The sequence below is a fragment of the Piliocolobus tephrosceles genome, chromosome 2 (genome assembly GCF_002776525.5).
Source record: "Piliocolobus tephrosceles isolate RC106 chromosome 2, ASM277652v3, whole genome shotgun sequence".
Taxonomy (NCBI): Eukaryota; Metazoa; Chordata; class Mammalia; order Primates; family Cercopithecidae; genus Piliocolobus; species Piliocolobus tephrosceles.
The window spans coordinates 69,933,160-69,952,502 of NC_045435.1; the positions used below are offsets into that span (position 1 = coordinate 69,933,160).

Consider the following 19,343-nt stretch of genomic DNA (forward strand, 5'->3'; position numbering starts at 1 on the left):
CTACTAAGGCCAGACATATGCAAGCTCAATGACCTGAGTAACAATTCCATGCCTGGACCTCACACGCCTGCCAAAAATGCATGCAGATATGCACCAGAAAGCACGTGCAGAAGACATGTCCGTGTTCAGAGCTGTGATTTTTGCAATAGCCTGAATTGGAAATAACTCAATGTCCATCAACAATAGAAAGAAAAAATAAATTACTGTATGTTTCATCAATAGAAATATCCTACAGTGATAGAAAAGAATTTACTACTACTAATGCAGCAACCCAGATGGATCTCATAACAATGTTGAGTGAAAGCTAGATAAAAAATGGTGTGTACAGAACAGTTTTATGTCTGTACAGCACAGAAATAGGCAGAATTAATTGGGGGTGGTAGAAATTAGAGGTTTCTTTTGGGAGGAATAACAACCAGGAGACAGGAGGAGGGAGGCTTCTGGGGTGCTGAAATTTTTCTCTACATTTTGTAAAAATCCTTTATATTTCAATAAAAATGTTTACAAACAGAACAACTGTCAGCATTTGGCCATATGGCCTGTCTGATAGGCTGCATTTTTTGTTGTTGTTGTTTTAAGAGATGAGGGTCTCACTGTGTTGCCCAGGCTGGTCTCAAACTCCTGGCCACAAGCAGTCCTTCTACTATTGTCTCCCAAAGTGTTGGGATTACAGGCCTGAGTCACTGTGCCCAGCCTGTATCTTCTGACAAAGGAGAAATCATCACCTCCACGTGTGTTTTGGAAATGGTCAATGATTTTTGGCATTTGTAGTCATAAAGTACACCTCCTTAAGTAGACATCAAGACATCAGGGCTGGTGTGCCCTGTACTAAGTTTCATCTTCGGTCAATAATATGAGGGTCTCAGATGGCCTCACATTGTGTGGATTCCAGGTGTGATATGTTGTTAAGCTACATTGTAGCCTCAGAAGGCATATGTGAATGTGTGCATGCCTTCATTCATTTTGATTACTTTGAGTGCCTGCTGTGTGCGGACGGTGACACTGAGTGTGTGGTGCAGAGCTTTGGTAAGAATTCCATTGCAGCACCATGATGGGCAGAATGCTGCAGGGTGTGGAGTCTGATTAATTCTTTCTGCCAGGATCACTGTGTTGGGATAATGAGGACTGGGGGTGTTAGATTTTTTTTTTCCCCCCAGTCCAGGGCTAGATTATATGAAACTTACTTTCTAGCTGGAGGTTCAGGCGAAGCAAAGAGCTATAATGTGGATTTTGCTAATTCATTAAGTAAGACGTGTTGAGTTCGATCTTGAAGTAAAATTGTGGTAGATTTGCCATTTTTGGTGAGAGTCCACACTCAAGTAGTTGACGGTGGGCTTTGTGAATCACAGTAATTGTCTGGAAGAGTGGAAGGGCACAGCTTCTTAGATCTTAGGGATGGGGAGTTGGCCAGCTTCAGTATGTTTCAGACTAATTGGCAGAACTAAAATGAGGAAGGATATACAGTGTGGATTTCTGTCTTCTGTAAGGTAACCCTGTTTGCCCATCTATCTTCACTGGCTCCAGTAAGGAACCTGGTTGATCTCTTGAGGAACGTAACAATGATAGAGACTTATGTTCCATTTCACTTTCTGAAGAGGTAGAAAAGACACTGGCAGAGAAGGCTGTGATTAGGAATGTCTGACATGGGCACTGGGGGGACAATGGGAAAGTTCTCTCTCTGCAGTTAAGAGGTAGTTCCTCATTTTGCAGGTGGTTAAACAAGATAGAGAAAGAGTGATTTATACATGGTTCCCAAATTGCATAAGAGCAAGAATTAGAGTCTGGGTCTCTGCCCCCCAAGAAACACAAACTGGTTGCCATGGTGTTGACAGGGTCAGCACACTACAGACAGTGGTCCCAATCCTGGGCCACTGCTTGTTTTTGTAAATAAAGTTTTATTGGAACATACCCACACTCATTCATTTACATATTGTCTGGCTGCTTTTACATTATAACAGCAGAGCTGAGTGGTCATGACAGAGACAATATGACCCACAAAGCCTAAAAATTTACCATCTGGCCCAAAGTAGAATAAGTTTGCTGACCCGTGGTGTAGAAAATAGGTGCATAATTTCAGGGGTCAGAAATTACCCACTCGACCCACCTTGTCTGAACTGCCTTTGATGTCCGTGCCCTTTCTTCCTGGCTGTTATCTGTGACATGAGATCTTTTCCACCACTAGCGGGAATACCTTGTAAACCAGGCTTTCACAGAACTGTAGTGGAACAATCACTTATGAGAAAAAGTTTTAAATGTTGGTTTCAAATGCTTCCATCTGTTTCATTGTCTAATTTAACATCAGCTCTGAAAGTGTAGCCAAGTGGGGAGAGCTTATCTTGCCTGCTTTCTGTCTTTGAAGACTGGTTTTATTTTTGAAGCCTTTAACAGGTGTTGGTTTAATAGACTTCTGCTGTATTAAGTTCTCCTCACTCCAGAGGGCAGCCCGAGGGGTAAACTGACACTGTGGATGGAGGCAAATGCCACGTGACCTGGCCACCACACGCTTCCGCAGCTCCCCATAAGTGCACAATCACTGGTTTTGTCTGGTTGCAGAGAAAGGCGGTGCTCTTCCTTTGATGAGGCCAGTAAGAACGATTCCTAGCACAACACTGTCCTCTTGCCTTGCACGATCCTCACCCTTTTCTGTAAACTTAAGTGGATCCCTTTGCAGCTTACCTTCCCTAACAATAAAGATTCTCGTTCCTCCCTTGATGGCAGATCTGTCAAGATCTCAAAGAAACTGCCCTGTTCTTTCCATCCAGAACATCCAAAGTAAAAACTTGAGCGTCATCTGCCTTATTTGCTGAGATTCAGTCACATGAAGTCCTGTGCACATTTGCTCCTCACACAGGACTCCTCACACAGGGGAAGCTAGTGTGAGAGCTGGGCCACCTGGCTGAGGCCAGCTACGTAGACCAGTCTGAGCTGACCAAGAAATGGCCAGCTAACGTTCAGATTTGGCCAAGCTTTGGAAGTTCATGGGTGGAATCTGGGCCAGTGCCCTTAAAATTCTGCCAGGAGAGCCTCTCGGATGGGCTAGATAGGGTCACGCTTCCCTGGGCTTGCATCCCGGCTCCTCTTTCTTCCCAGCTGTGTGACCTTGGACAAGCTCCAGCAGACCTCTGAGCCTCAATTTCTTCAATTGCCTAAGTATAGTTGCTTCTCAACTGACAATGGAGTTACGCCCAGTTAAACCCATCCTAAGTTCAAAATATCATTAAGCAAAAAATGCATTGAATGCCCCTAACCTCCTGAATACCACAACCTAGAGTAGTCTACCTTAAATGTGCTCAGAACACTCATATTAGCCCACAGTTTGGAAGAATCATCTAACACAAAGCCCATTTTATAATAAAGTGTTGACTATCTCGTGTAATTTATTGAATACTGAGTGGAAAACACAATGGTTTTATGGGTACTTGAAGTACAATTTCTATTGAATGTGTATAGCTTTTGCACCATTGTGAAGTCAGAAAATCGTTAAGCCAAACCATCGTAAGTCAGGGACTGCCTATAGAAATAATAGTACCTACCTTGTTAGATTGCATTGATGCTTTGCCCGGAATCTGCTATATACATGGTAAGTGTTCATTAATTGGTCAGCTGTTCAGAGGTAATAGAGGCGTGGATCTTTTTGGAAGCTGTGCGGTTAGTTATATTAAAGGAGTGAAAATCATGACCACTTGGGTTTGCATGTAGCATTGAAAACATGGATAGGTTCCCGAAGGTGGAATGCCTGGTTGAGCGAGGGCAGCAGACAGGTTTCCATGGCATCAACTATCAGGCAGGAGGTGGGAGGGCTTCCCTGCAGGGGTTTGAATGCCAGCTGCTTCCTCTAACCTTCATGGAGGGGAGACCTAGAGAGGGTATCTTAGACCAGCAGGCTACATCTGGAGTGGTGGGGTTGGTGGGGTTTGGTGGGCTTGGGTCAGGGATGTGGCCTCAGTTCCACTTGCTGTGGGAGTAGGGGTGGGGGGTGTCATCCAGATGCTGGGGAATCTATCAGATCTCTAGCCACCCTGAATCCTGCAGAAGTTGCAGTCTGGGATTTGCGTTGAAGCGTGGGGTCTTCCCAGTGGCTGGGTTTGACGTTCTCCAGCTGGAGCAGGTTGCTTTTATGCTTGAAGTTAAGAGTGAGAGCTCTGAGTCAGCCCTTGGTTCCTGAGAGGGGAGCCAGAGCTGCCTGTTTGCATTGAAGTATGTCAGAAGAGTAGACAAGAACCAGTCATTAATATTATTTATTCTTTTTTCCAGAGCACCTCCTACAGACTAGATCCTTAGCCTGGCTCTGATGACACAAACATGACTACTAAAAACAAGAACTCATTTTATTGAGCAGTTGTTACATGTCAGGTCATATCAGCCTATGGGGTATATGAGCTTCACACACCACTTTACAGAGGGGGCTCTTCTGAGGCTCACACCTGTGAATGGGATAGCTGGGATTTGAACCTGGGCGGGGAGACACTCAAAGCATATTGTTCCACAGTGCTGTGCCATGTTCCAGAGCAGGAAGAACTCGTTGACCTTGAATGGAATTGCCAGAGTGCACAGACACATCTAATGAGTGAGGCTCTTGCTCTGTCAGGGAGGGGATGCAGAGTTCTGCAGGAGGGCAGAGTCAGCTGCTCAAGAGTCAGCTGTCTTGAGCATGAGGCATTCAGAAAGGGTATAGGCAGGGTCCTGGGCTACAGTCTAGAGCAGAGACAGATCCCAGAGGAAAAGGTGGCAAGGCTGCAACTGGTGGCACACACTCGGAGCCCCAGATACTTGGGAGGTTGAGGTGTGAGGATCTCTTGAGCCCAGAAGTTCAAGTCCAGCCTGGGCAGCATAAGAAGACCCCCATGTCTTAAAAGTAAAATAAGAAAGAAAGAAAAGGTGATGTGTGTTCTTCAGCCTCTGGAGCTGCCCTGGACTCAGTACTTTTGCAGGGCACTTGATGAACTCTTGTCTCCTCCCAATCCTGAGTCCTGATTGAACTCATCTGCTTGCGTGGTTTGCTTCTGCTTAAATGCCGGTGAGTCTGAAATCTGTGTTCAACCTCAGCCCTTTCGAATTCAACATGTGCTCTTTGTGGTTCATTCAACAGATATGTATTGAGTACCCACTATGAGCCTTGCATTGTTCCAGTGGCTAGAAAGTTAATAGTGGACAAAGCAAACATTTTCTCCATTGTGGTGCTGCATCTTGGTGGAAGAGAAAGTGTTAAACTAGAAATAAGCAAACACTGAGGCTATTAGATGATAAATAATTAGGGCTATTTAGAAAAATTAAGCAGGCAAGGGTGTGGAAAGGATGTGTGTGTGTGTGAGTGTGAAGGGGTTTGTGGTTTTAGAGAAGGTGGCCTGGGAATGCCTTGGTGAGAAGGTGACATTTCAATGAAGACAGAAGGAAGCGAGGGCATAAGACAAGTGTCTGGGGAACAGCATTCCAGGTCGTGGGAACAGCAGGTGTGAAGTTTGTGAGGCCTGACATGTCTGCAGACCAGTGTGGGGCAGAGCATGCAAAGTGGAGGAGTAGGAGGTGAAGTGCGTGTGTAGCAGATCACATGTGCCTTGGAGGCTATGAACAGGACTTGGGAGACACAAGAATCATCATTTGAGATTAGACAGAGGAGTGCTATGAACTGACTCGCATTTTGTTTTAATTTTTTTTTTTTGAGATGGAGTTTTGCTCTTGTTGCCCAGGCTGGAGTGCAGTGGCATGATCTTGGCTCACTACAACCTCTGCCTCCCAGATTCAAGCAATTCTCCCGCCTCAGCCTCCTGAGTAGCTGGGATTACTGGCATGCGCCACCACGCCCAGCCAATTTTTTATTTTTAGTAGAGACAGGGTTGCTCCATGTTGGTCAGGTTGGTCTTGAACTCCTGACCTCAGGTGGTCCGCCCAGCTCAGCCTCCCAAAGTGCTGGGATTACAGGCGTGAGCCACCGTGCCTGGCCTTGTTTTAATTGTAAATTGTGGTAAAATACACATAACAAAAGTTACCATCTGAAGTATTTTTTTAAAATGTAGAGTTCAGTGGTGTTAAATGCATTTATGTTGTGCGACCAGTCTCCAGAACTTTTTACCATCTTGCACAACTAAACCCGCATACCCATTTGGTATGGTTTGGCTGTGTCTCTACCCAGATCTCATCTTGAATTGTAGCTCCCACAGTTCCCATATGTCATGGGAGGGACCCAGTGTAAGTTGATTGAATTATGAGGGAGGGTCGTTCCTGTGCTGTTCTCATAATAGTGAATGAGTCTCATGAGATCTGATGGTTTTAAAAACGGGAGTTTCCCTACACAACTCTGTTTTTGCCCGCTGCCATCCATGTAAGATGTGATTTGTTCCTCCTCACCTTCCACCATGACTGTGAGGCCTCTCTAGCCATGTGGAACTGTGAGTCCAATTAAATCTCTTTCTTTTGTAAATTGCCCAGTCTTTGTGTCTTTATCAGCAGCATGAAAACGAACTAATACAGTAAATTGGTACCAGTAGAGTGGGGCATTGCTGAAAACATACCTGAAAATGTGGAAGCGACTTTGCAACTGGGTAACAGGCAGAGGTTGGAGCACTTTGGAGGGCTCAGAAGAAGACAGGAAAATGTGGGAAAGTTTGGAGCTTCCTAGAGACTTGTTGAATGGCTTTGATAAGAATGCTGATAGTGATAATGAACAATAATGTCCAGACTGAGGTGGTCTCAGATGGAAATGAGGAATTGTTGGGAACTAGAGCAAAGGTTACTCTTGCTATGCTTTAGCAAAGAGATTGGCAGCATTTTGCCCCTGCCCTAGAGATTTGTGGAAGTTTGAACTTCCACAGAGAGATGATTTAGGGTATCTGATGGAATAATTTCTAAGCAGTAAAGCATTAAAGATGTGACTTGGATGCTGTTAAAGGCATTCATTCCAAAAGGGAAACAGGACTTAAAAGTTTGGAAAATTTGCAGCCTGACAATGCAGTAGGAAAGAAAATTCCATTTTCTGAGGAGAAATTCAAACTGGCTGCAGAAATTTGCATAAATAATGAGGAGCTGAATGTTAATCACCAAGACAATGGGGAATATGTCTCCAGGGCATGTCAGAGATGTTTGCAGCAGCCCCTCCCATCACAGACCCGGAGGCCTAGGAGGATAAAGTAGTTTTGTGGGGCAGGCCCAGGGTCCCTGTGCTGTGTGCAGCCTAGGGACATGGTGCTCTGTGTTCCAGCTGCTCCAGCCATGGCTGAAAGGGGCCAACATAGAGCACAGACCATGGCTTCAGAGGCTGGAAGCCCCAAGCCTTGGCATCTTCCATATGGTGCTGAGCCTGCAGGTGCGCAGAAGTCAAGAATTGAGGTTTGGTAACCTCTGCTTAGATTTCAGAGCATGTATGGAATGCCTGGATGCCCAGGTAGAAGTTTGCTGCAGGGGCGGGGCCCTCATGAAGAACCTCTGCTAGGGCAGTGTGGAAAGGAAATGTGGTGTGGCCCTCATGAAGAACCTCTGCTAGGACAGTGTGGGAGTCCCCATACAGAGTCCCTACTGGGGCACTGCCTGGGGGAGCTGTGAGAAGAGGGTCACTGTCCTCCAAACCCCCAAATGGTAGATCCACTGACAGTTTGCACTGGATGCCTGGAAAAGCCTCAGACACTCGATGCCAGCCTGTGAAAGCAGCTGAGAGGGAGGCTGTACCCTGCAAAGCCACAGGGCTGGAGCTTCCCCAAGACCATGGGAACCCACATCTTGCATCAGTGTGATCTGGATGTGAGACATGACTGCCCTGCTGGATTTTGGACTTGCATGGGACCTGTAGCCCCTTTGTTTTGGTCAATTTCTCCCAGTTGGAATGGCTGTATTTACCCAATACTGGTACCCCCATTGTATTTGTGAAGTAACTAGCTTGCTTTTGATTTTACAGGTTCATAGGCAGAGGGACTTGCCTTGTCTCAGACAAGACTTTGGACTGTGGACTTTTGAGTTAATTCTGAAATGAGTTTCAAGACTTTGGGGGACTGTTGGGAAGGCATGATGGGTTTTGAAATGTGAGGATGTGAGATTTGGGAGGGGCCGGGGCAGAATGATATGGTTTGGCTGTGTTCCCACCCAAATCTCATTTTGAATTGTGACTCCCACAATTCCTATGTGTCATGGGAGGGACCCAGTGGGAGGGGATTGAGTTATGGGGGCAAGTCTTTCCTGCGCTGTTCTTATGATAGTGAATGAGTCTCATAAGATCTGATGGTTTTAAAATCAGAAGTTTTCCTGCACAAGCTCTTTTTTTTTTTGCCTGCTGCCATCCATGTAAGACATACTTGCTCCTCTTTGCCTTCTGTCATGATTGTGAGGCCTCCCCAGCCATGTGGAACTGTGAGTCCAATTAAACCTCTTTCTTTCATAAATTGCCCAGTCTCAGGTATGTCTTTATCAGCAGCATGAAAATGGACCAATACACCATTAAACAACAGATCTTCCTTCTGCAGTCTCCCCGGGCCCTGGAAACCACCATTCTACTTTCTGTTTCAATGAATCTGACTACTCTAGCTACCTCACATAAGTGGAATCATACAGCATTTGTCTTTTTGTGACAGGCGTCTTTCACTTGGCATCATGTCCTCAATGCTCATCCATTCAGTAGCATGTGTTAGAATTTCTTTTCTTTTTAAGGCTGGGTAATATCTCATTGCATGTATATACAACATTGATGGACATTTGGGCTGTTCCACCTTTGGCTGTGGTGAGTAATGCTTCTATTAACATAAAGATACATATGTCTCTTTGAGGTCTGCTTTCAGTTCTTTTGATACACAGAAGTGGAATTGTGGGATCATATGGTGCTCCTCTGTTTAATTTTTTGAGGAATCTGCATACTGTCTTCTTCTGCAGGTGCATCACCGTTTTACATTTCTACCACTGGCATACAGGGTTTCACTGTCTCCACATCCTCACCCACACTTGTTATTTTCTGTTTGTTTTTTTGTTTGTTTGTTTTAATAGTAGCCATCCTAGTGGGTGTGAGGTGACTTCTCATTGTGGTTGTGATTTACATTTCCCTAATGAATAGTGATGTTGATCATCTTCTCATGTGCTTGTTGGCCATTTGTGTGTTTTCTTTGTAACAATGTCTATTCAATTCTTGGCTCATTTTAAAAATCAGGTTGGTTGTTTTTTGTTGTTGAGTTGTAGGGGTTCTTTATATTTGGATATTAGCCCCTTATCAGAGATGTGATTTGCACGTTTTCTCCTATTCCATGGGATGCCTGAAGTGACTTATTTTTAACAGATCCCTTTGGCTGCTGGGTTGGGAGTAGACTGTAAGTGGGCAAGGATGGAAGTTCTAGTCAGTAGCCCATGAGCATGGTTATCTTCCATTTCCAAACTAGAATATTTTGAATCATTATTGATGCCCCCAGTTGTCATCTCCAGCCCCCACCAGGGCAGGTATCTCAAGGTAGGATGCTGAGGTTGGGAGGAGAAAGGTAGGGAGAGGCCAGCAGCTTGGATCAGAGGGTGGAGCCAGTAGGGTGGGCAGGACCTAATCAGAGGGTCTGTTGTGCCTGTCTCTGTATTGCCGCCATCTCTCTTCTGACCCACTGTGGCATCCATTCCCAACTTGTTAGCTTGGCCTGCGAGGCATTTGCTGTTGTGGTCCTGCCCACCCTACCAGCTCTGCAATCTGATCCAAGCCCCTGGCCTCCCCCAGCCTGTCTCCTCCTGGCCTCAGCTTCCTACCCTCAGATACTCGCCCCGGCACCTTGTGCCAGGCAGAGCTGAACACTCCCTTGCTCCTCTCACAGACCCTGCTGCTGCGGCCCTCACTCCCATACACCCTTGTCTCCCATCTCCACGGCTGCCTCTTCTGCCAAGTGGGGAACTTTCCCAGGGGGGTGAAAGAGACTTGTCTTCTGCACAGGATCCTTTATGCAGAGTGGGGCTCGGACTTTGATTCAGTGAATGAAAAGACTGACAAGAAAGAAGCAAAAGGTACCAGACCACAGACAAAGACTGAGGAGACAGAGGAGGAGGTGAGGGAGAGGACAAAACTGGCGTGGGAGAGATGTTGGGCCTGCAGCTGTCTCACGGCTTTGCAATGTAAGGCCTCACCCCATCTTTGTGCCCTTCTGGGCTGGTGGCGCCTGGCCCTTCTGTCCAGCGCAGACCCTTTTCCTGGCTCCCTGATACCGTATTCATAGTTCCTGGATAAGATTCAGCTGTGTTGCCTTTATTTCTTGTTCTTTTTCTTCCTGTACTTTACATAATAAAGGTTTTCTTTTCTTTTTTCCTTTGGAATCAGAAAACTGAAGAGACTATCTTTATTAAATAACTTAATAAAGAATTCAAAGGAAGTGGCTTTGGGGGCCAGAGGGGAGAGGAAGGGAAGGGTACTTTCATGCCGGGGAGGTTCTGTGGGCAGAGTTGCACCCTTGGAAATGGACTTTTGAGTTCAGGGCCTGGGAGACTCGTGAAAAAAAAAAAAAACAAAGGCGTCCATGAGAAGCCCCAGAGCTTCTGGGAAAGAGGTCCTTGTTTATGCCTGTTGGAACTGATTTGGTCAAGTGTTTGTTTAAAGGAGATGCCACTTGGTAAGCGACGCCTGGCTTACTTGTGTTGCGTTCAAGAATGCTTTGATTGGCCGGAGATGCTGACACTGTTTACTCAGAACTGGCTCGAGTGTGAGTGCCTGGAACCTAGAGGCCCAACGCCACCACCCAGCAGATTCCTAAGTGTCTAATATTGAAGTGAGGGCTGCAGTGGTTTGACTCTGCCGGGCAGCGCCAAACCCACAACGGGGCAGTTAGCTACCTCTAGGCTTGGCTAGCATTCGTCTTTCTCTTGACTAATAACTGTTGCTTTTTTATATTGTGAGTTTGACAGACAGTAGATTAAAAGTGCACACAGGCCAACTGTGGTGGCTCACGCCTGTAATCTCAACATTTTGGCAGGCCAAGGCGGGTGGATCACGAGGTCGGGAGATCGAGACCATCCTGGCCAACATGGTGAAACCCTATCTCTACTAAAAAAAATTTAAAAATTTAGCTGGGTGTGGTGGTGCGTGCCTGTAATCCCAGCTACCCGGCAGGCTGAGGCAGAAGAATCGCTTGAAGGTGGGAGGTGGAGATTGTGGTGAGCCAAGATGGCGCCACTGCACTCCAGCCTGGTGAAGAGTGAGACTGTTTCAAAAAACAAAAAAAACACCACACACACATTACAGTGGAACGTTCCTCTCTTGGGAGGTGGTGACCACTAAACATTTACCTTCACATTTGCCACATGCTGTATGTGGTTTTAGGCTGGATCGTCCCTATCCCTGAAGTGATGGGTTGTGGCCCCATCTTCCAAATGAGAAAACGGAGGCACAGTGCTTAATATTAATGGTAGAGTCAGGAGGTTCAGGGGACTCAATTTCAATTAGACCCAGCAGTGAGCTCCTCTTTCCCATTTTAGATTGTCAGGATTTTGTCATAATCTTTTTTTTTTTTTTTTTTTTTGGTTTAAATCCTCTGTGTCTGGTACATGGTAGGTGTTGGTAAAATGTGAGGTGTGTAATGATGTGTTAAACTGGATTAAAGTGAACTCTGGGCTGTGGTGCCTATGGCTCTTGTAAGTTATGAGGCTGGACTAGGTCTGAAGGTGATGGGTAAGAGTTGGACCGGAGCTGTCTGGCTACACACGGCACATCCTTTATGGTGAGTGCATCCATGGATTCTGGTCAGGTCATGCTGGTCTCACGTGGTGTTTGGTGTCACTGCTGTGTTGCCCTTGGAGAGAGAACCCTAGGGATAGAACTCTGACAAACTTGTCCCAGATTAAAAATCTGATACTCTTCTAGCACCTGGCCAGCAGGTAATAACTCGATGGGAAAAGAAATAGGAGATCTCATTTTTAAGAGTGGCACTGCATTATAGTTGTATTGCAGTGGTGGGGGGAACAGGAATACTAGTTTCTTGTAGTTACTTTGCAAAAAGAGATGCTCAAGTCACCTCCCTTGGTGTGTTTCAGGCAGCACAATAAGATTCGCAGCGTGGAGGGGAGCCAGCTGAAGGCCTACCTTTCCTTGGAAGTGTTGGATCTGAGTTCGAACAACATCACGGAAGTGCGGAACACCTGCTTTCCATATGGACCGCCTATAAAGGAGCTGTAAGTGCCTTTGTTCAGCTACCTGTGGCTGGCCCTCTGTGTCCAGGCAGCTAACACCTTTACCGGCACCCAGTTCTGGACGCAGGAGGGATGCTTCCTTCCCTTCTCAACCATGGCTGGGCCAAGTCAGTGGGGATGGTGCGGACCTTCCCTGAGCAGGGTAGGGGCGGGGCCTGTGCATAGAGCACGTCCAGATCTGCAGCATTATCCTGACATTACAGACAGACAAGGGACAGAGGCAGGAAGAGGTTACTTAGCCTGTCCAGGGGACTCAACGCTCCAAGGTGAGAGTCTAGGTACTCAGGTACAGGTCGATCTTGACCACAAAGCCTGCTTTCTTTCCCATTTCCTTGGCTGCCTCTCAGAAATGCTTCCAGAGAAGATTCAGGGAGGATGGTTAGAGGATTCACTTTGGAAGCCTGTTTGACAAGGCTTAGCTTATCAGTGCTTATCTTTCTAGTGTCATGCACTGTTAAACAAGTCATTGGGTTTATTTGGGGGAGGGAAGTTACTCTATTCTGTGGGTTTTCAGCACCTTTTAGGTTTGTCTGTTTCTCTTTTACCCATTTTAATGTCCCATCTCACACACAATGGATGGTAGACAGGCAGGAAAAAGGAAAAGAAGTTAAAACCTACTTAATCAACTACTTGTTAGTAGGAAAAGTGTTACTCTGGGAAAGAAACTGCAACCCCAGGCTAAAGAGACGTTTTCTAATTCCAGGTGAGTTTTTATTCCCTGTATCATTACTGTTCCAGAATTAACTTTGGAAATCATTTGCAAGGCTAGTTTAGGGGTCATTGTGACCCATCTTTTCAGGGAGGGTGAGGTTTGGCACATGGCTTTTCCAAGTAAAGACTACAAGGAGAGGAGTGATTTCTTTCTTAGCCTGCATCAGGGTGCCAGAGTTGGGAACAGGAGGCGTTGGCTTTTGTGAAGCCTCCAGTGTGGGCCCTCAAAAGATGTCCATGTGACATCACTTTGCTCGGGACAAAGAAACCATAACGGCTACACTAAGTTGCCCTGACCTCTCCCTGCACGAAAGCGGGAGGGACTTTCTATTTTGGCAGCTATTGGGTGATATATCTTCATCACACAGGCTGTTCTTTAATCTGGGGTGTTGAGAACAAACAGTTCAGGCCTGTTTGCGAAGAATCCTTCTGTGCCCTGTGCTAGGCCACTGCCTGCTGGAGAGACAAAAAGTGCCTCGCTCCCTTCCACCCTCTGTGGTAGAAAACCCTCTCTGGTCTTTCTCCTTTTCACTTAGGCCAGAAAAAGCAGCATTTGTTTGGGGAAGGCAGAGGAGAGGTGTTGGAGACCACTTCTTACAGGAATGCCATATTGTTCCTTCTTGTACTTTTCTTTTTTATTGTTTGATATAATTTGCATACAGCAAGATGCACAGATCTGAGCTGCAGACTTCTATGCCTTTTGAGAAGCAGTGTCTGCCTTTCTGTATTGTCACAGGAGGTGCCCTGACTTAATCACGCTGTAAGTGTAGGTACCATGATGTATTGCTTGTTTTCTGAAGGGATTCTGCACAGGTCTCTGTGCTAGAGTGTTTGTTTGAGGCATTTAAAATTACAGAAATGAATTAGTTTGTGTTTATAGTGTGTTATGTAATTTATATAGCAAGACCCATTTCAAAATTAAAGGCTATTTCCCTAAATTATTAAATCGACACTGACCTTGCCTTTCGATTGATTTTCTGCTTTCTAGGACTTTTCACATCAACCTTGGGCACTGGGTAGTGAGAAGAGTCCTGCAGGTGGCTCCTGACACTGGGCTGGTGTGTCAGTGGACGTGGAGGTGTTTGAATTTCACTCCCACCCTCTTGGGGTGGCTCAGCAGCTTCTAGGACAGTGCGTTTCCAGCTAAACCGGCCTTGCCCTCCGGGCTTAGGTGCACAGTCATAACACCTGCATCCCTCTAGCTCCCCATCCAGAGCCTGTGACTGATAATCATCTCATTGGAAACCTGTCCCACTGGTGTCTTAACTTATCTTCCCAACTCAGACCCAGAGTGATCTGGTGTCTCTAATGAAATGAGGAAGGCCTTTGACCAACCACCACATTTTCTTTTCTGAATCGTTCCAGCAACCTGGCGGGCAATCGGATTGGCACCCTGGAGTTGGGGGCATTTGATGGTCTGTCACGGTCGCTGCTGACTCTTCGCCTGAGCAAAAACAGGATCACCCAGCTTCCTGTAAGAGCATTCAAGCTACCCAGGCTGACACAACTGTGAGTACAGAAAACTACATTTTAATTAAGGCTAGCCAAACTTTATGGAAGGCCAAATTTCCCCAAGGACCTCGTACCAAACGCCACCCTTTCCTTGCTCCCTTTGGTAAAGCTCTCCGTAAATTACCATTAATGGCAGCACCTCATAAAAGCACATTCAGAGCTGGGTCTGGTGCTATGGCTGCCTCAGCTTGCTGAGAAAGAGATCCACTGAGTTTGCTTGTCTTCCCTCGTGTTTTCCAAAATGGAATCAGGAATCCTGCTGCCTAGCTGATGCTGGCTAATGCTGAGGCTGCATGGGTTTGGGTTCTGATTTATCTTAGATGTTTTTCTGTATTTTTAAAAGATACCCATAAAATCTGTACCTTGGACATGGTGGTATCCTACACTTCTTGAACAGTTTGAGAGGAAGTTAGTGTAGCCAGAGTTAGTAAGCAAAAGACAGGCCTTTGTTTTCATCTGTCTAAATCTAACAAGGTAGTTGATTTATTATTTCTTTCTTTCTTTATTTTGATACAGAGTCTCATTCTGTCCCCCAGGCTGGAGTGCAATGGCGTGATCTCAGCTCACTGCAAGTTCCGCCTACCGGGTTCACGCCATTCTCCTGCCTCAGCCTCCCAAGTAGCTGGGACTACAGGCGTCCGCCACCATGCCCGGCTAATTTTTTTGTATTTTTAGTAGAGATGGGGTTTCACCATGTTAGCCAGGATGGTCTTGATCTCCTGACCTCGTGATCCACCTGCCTTGGCCTCCCAAAGTGCTGGGATTACAGGTGTGAGCCACCATACCCAGCCGATTTATTATTTTTTTTTGAACAATTTAATTGTTTAGTTTACTGATGGAAGGCTGAGTACCCTTCTAGAAGGCAGAGTTTTAGATTCAAGAAAAGCTCTGTTACCCAGAGCCTGACAAAGGACTATTTCCCTTTTTTTTTCTCTGTACCCTCTGTTTAGCAGAAGAGTGTGTTTCAGGAAAATAAGACAGTTTTGAAAATTTTGTTTCAACAAAACAAAGTAACTGTCGAGGGCCAGGTTGGCGGCAAGATGGGGTGTGCCTGGCTCTCAACCTGCCTGGGTTTTACCTCCCCTTGGTGGGGAGTCCTAGACTTCGCCCTTTTCAGTCTGTGGAGAAGGTCTCAGTGAATCCTGAGACGGTTTGTGTGAAGCAGCATCATGAGACACTGCAGAAATATTTGGGGAAAACCAAGGGCTTTCTGGCTGCTCTGTCTCCCCTTCCCGCAGGGCTGCTAATGGATCTGGGCCACCCAGATTCCTGACATCTTTTGGTGAGCTGAGGCTTTGTCATACTGGGGCTAGAAGCCAAGTGTATATGACTTGTGGGGTGTCTCTCCCCCATCTCCCCCCGCCCCCATGTGCAGTCACTTGTCTCTATAGTGGAGATGCCATGAAATGCCTGCAGTGGAAAGTGTCGTTGCCATTTGATACCTAGTGGTTTGGTTTTTCCTGGGCTGAGGCATGTGGTGTGGATTTCTGTTGCTGAGCTCAGAGATACCTCACGTAAGACATTCGCCCCTTGAGTCATACCCACGTCCTCACTGCAGAATCACAAATGGCACTGGTGCTACTGGGGGAGGAGACGTGAGCACACACGCGTTCGCTTCCGTGCAGCTACGGGCCTAGCCTCAGAGCTGACTGTGAAGAGCTGGGCCTCACTCACCCCTCTTTCCTGCACTAGCTGTGGTCAGGTGGCAGCATCAGTGCCTGCGTGGCAGCCGAGACACACGGTGGGCTCCCCTACACGTCCTGGCTTCCCAGGGATCCCTGCGCTGGGATTTCTCCTCTGGCTTGGAAACTTAGCCTGGACTGCCTGGGAATGGTTGTGGGTGGCATATGCACATAGGACACTCTGACCCCTCTGGCTTCATCTCTTTAGGGACCTCAATCGGAATCGGATTCGGCTGATAGAGGGCCTCACCTTCCAGGGGCTCAACAGCTTGGAGGTACTGAAGCTTCAGCGAAACAACATCAGCAAACTGACGGACGGGGCCTTCTGGGGACTGTCCAAGATGCACGTGCTGTAAGTGTGGACCGGGGTCCTGGCATTGCTAAGGATTGCTGTGTGGTGTGGGGTGGTGTGTGTGTGTGTGTGTGTGTGTGTGTGTGTGTGTGTCTGTGCGCGTGCATGCCCACACCAGCGTTCAGCTGTGCACTGGGTGTGGAGTGGGGCACCAGTGCCCAGTCCCTTTCTCCTGAAGGATTCTTTAAGATTTCAGCTGGACCCAGCCCCCTTCCCTTTGCATCTTCACCTGGGCCCAACTCAGTGTCTTGGGACAGGGCCAAATCTGAGGGTATTTTCCTAGCAGATCAGAAAATCCACTGAAATCCACTTGGGGGAAGTTTCAGTGGATTGACTCAGATCCGTTGGTTGATGGAGATGGAGTTATGGGCCATTCTGCCAGGCCTGCTCCCCGCAGCCTGCATCCACCGCCCCCGCCCCTGCTTCCTCGGTGAATGTGGGACTGCGGAACGGACCCCTCCTCACATCCTCTCCACTCCCACACCACAGGAAGTTCCTTCTCTCCCCTTCTGGGTTTGACAGTCTTTCTTGAGGTGCAGGTGGGCCAAAAATGTAGAGCTCATCCTAGGAGATTTATTTCTGTCTGTGAGCTAATCAAGACACTGGGTGCAGATGTTCAACTTTTATCAAGGGAGCAGTCTCTTCAGCCAGATGTGTACAACAGCACAACACGCTTGCCTGCAGTGACGTGAAACAGGAGGGCAGCATACAGGAAAGGCTTTTTAAACGTTAAAAGCATTTTTAAACATTAAAATTTATTTTTAATCAAAAGTAATTCATCTGTATAGTTAAATCAGATAGTAAAGAAAAGCTGTCACTGCCCACCCCAGCCTCCCCCACCGCCTCCCCCTCATTCTCTCTTCACCCCAGTTCCTCTCCTAAGAGGCAGGCACTTCTAAGCCTTTCTCTTTCTCGTTTTTCTGTTTTTAGCTTTGCTGGTTGTTCCTTCCAAGTTAATATACTGACACCACTGTCTTTACTTATCCTTTTGCGATTTCCTGCTTTAGAGTCAATGATTTAACTTGCTTATGACCGCCCCTTCTCCCTTCCAGTCTGGGCAAATTATATCATGACTTGTATGTCCTTTACTGGTTTTCTTGGCAGTGGAAACTAACTAGGCCCAGGTCCATCCACGTGTTGTGCTGTGTCACTCTGATCGGTGTCTCTGCATGACCAGCCCTCCCTACCCTGTGAACAGTGAGAATGTTTCCTGCTGCTAGACTTTTTGCTCTATTCATTCTCCACCCTTTGTTTTACATATTCAAAAACATTTCACTTGATCTCCTTCAGCGTGTCATTTTGGACTTGGAAGTCCAAGGTGGTCATGTGCTGGATGGACTGAAGTTAAAAGAGAATTCTCAGAGGAAAATGGGGTTAGCACCTACCATTTGGTTTTTAGGTTGAACAAATTTATATAAATTGAGACCGATGGGCTGTCTTAGAGGTTATTTATACATTAAGTGCTTACCTTTTGAGCAGTAGCAGAAAGAAATATGGAAAAAAGCAAAACTTAGTTGCCCAGAGCCCTTGTAATATTGAACACGCAGCAAAATTCGAGTTATGGACTTCTGTTGAAGAGGCGGTCACCTGGGCTTGCGCTGTCTTTCCTAGCACATGCTGTGTGGGGAAGCAGGGTGCTAGCACACTTACACAGTGGGCCTGAGAGCTCAGGCCCAGCGCTGCCCTGAATCCTGATGTCCCCTTGTTCCCTTCTTATAGTGACCTCATGGAGTCAGTGCTCTTGGATATCTTCATGTTGTAGATGTGCAGGTTTATTCAGCCAGCAAGCTGCAGAATTAGGATTTAAATCCAGATAGTCTGACGCCAGCGCTAAAGCGGGTTTCCTAGCACAGTGGCACAGAGTCCAGCCGTTGGTAACCAGACCTGGGCTTGAATTAATTCTGGCCCCTTCCCTACTGGCTAAGCTGTGTAAAGTCTTAGGTTACCTGGCTTCTCTCAGCAGCACGTTCCTCATGTGTGAGATGGGGGTGATAATAAGAGCCTCCTCCTATTCTCTCTCCTTTCTATTCTTTTAATGGGCTTTGCCCTTGCCTGGAAGTCTTATGCCAGTTTGTTGGCCTGGGTCATTTTTTGTTTTGTTTTTGGTAGAGGTGGGGTTTCGCTGTATTGCCTGAACTGGTCTCGAACTCCCGAGTTCAAGTGATCCTCCTGCTTTGGCCTCCCCAGGTACTGGGATTACAGGCATGAGCCACCACACCCGGTCCTGGTTCACTTTTACTCAGCCAAAAAAGTCACTTCTAGGAAGCTCCCTCTTGCCCTCTGAACACTCTGAGTTGGCCTTGGCATGTGCTATCGTCCATTTAGATTTGCCTGTCTTCTCCCAGCCCCTCCTCACATGCACATGTGTGCGAGTAGACTCCACAGTCCTCTCGTGCACTGTTCTAGCCTTGGTGCGACTGCAGGGTCAGATACAGTGTGGCTGCTCATTTGCTGTCTGTCCAGTGAAGGAGTGAAAGCTTGTCTTCATCCTGTGCATGGCTGTCGTTGCAGGCACCTGGAGTACAACAGCCTGGTAGAAGTGAACAGCGGCTCGCTCTACGGCCTCACGGCCCTGCATCAGCTCCACCTCAGCAACAATTCCATCGCCCGCATTCACCGCAAGGGCTGGAGCTTCTGCCAGAAGCTACATGAGTTGTAAGTGTCCTCGGCTCTGGGCTGTGGCAGTTTTTAGACACTGCTTGGAGGTGAAAGTGCTAGGCCTGGTTCATTCCACCACCCAGTGGCCTCGGGGAGGACTCAGAGACAGGGAGGCCAGTAGCCCTGTCCCCAAACCAGCCAGGCCCAGAGTAGGAGCCTCAGCGATTTGAGCCCAAATCGCTTATCTCCCCTTCACTTCCTCTGCATTTAGATTAGCAGGGGCTCCAGGAATAGCATCTAGGTCCCTGCAGGGAGCCTTGGCCCCCAAGGCTCTGTTGGGCTTGGAGACAGTTCCAGGGGTGGAGAGT

General features: G+C 47.1%; 1 protein-coding gene across 1 annotated transcript in view; it reads left to right on the top strand.

The window, feature by feature from the left end:
* Positions 1 to 19,343, top strand: part of LRIG1 (leucine rich repeats and immunoglobulin like domains 1) — a 127,898-nt gene that overhangs the window by 72,833 nt on the left and 35,722 nt on the right. The window contains exons 4-7 of the mRNA XM_023200296.3: positions 11,965 to 12,102; positions 14,197 to 14,340; positions 16,234 to 16,377; positions 18,889 to 19,032. Coding sequence (XP_023056064.1) covers positions 11,965 to 12,102; positions 14,197 to 14,340; positions 16,234 to 16,377; positions 18,889 to 19,032 — 570 coding nt within the window. The remainder of the gene's footprint in view (positions 1 to 11,964; positions 12,103 to 14,196; positions 14,341 to 16,233; positions 16,378 to 18,888; positions 19,033 to 19,343) is intronic.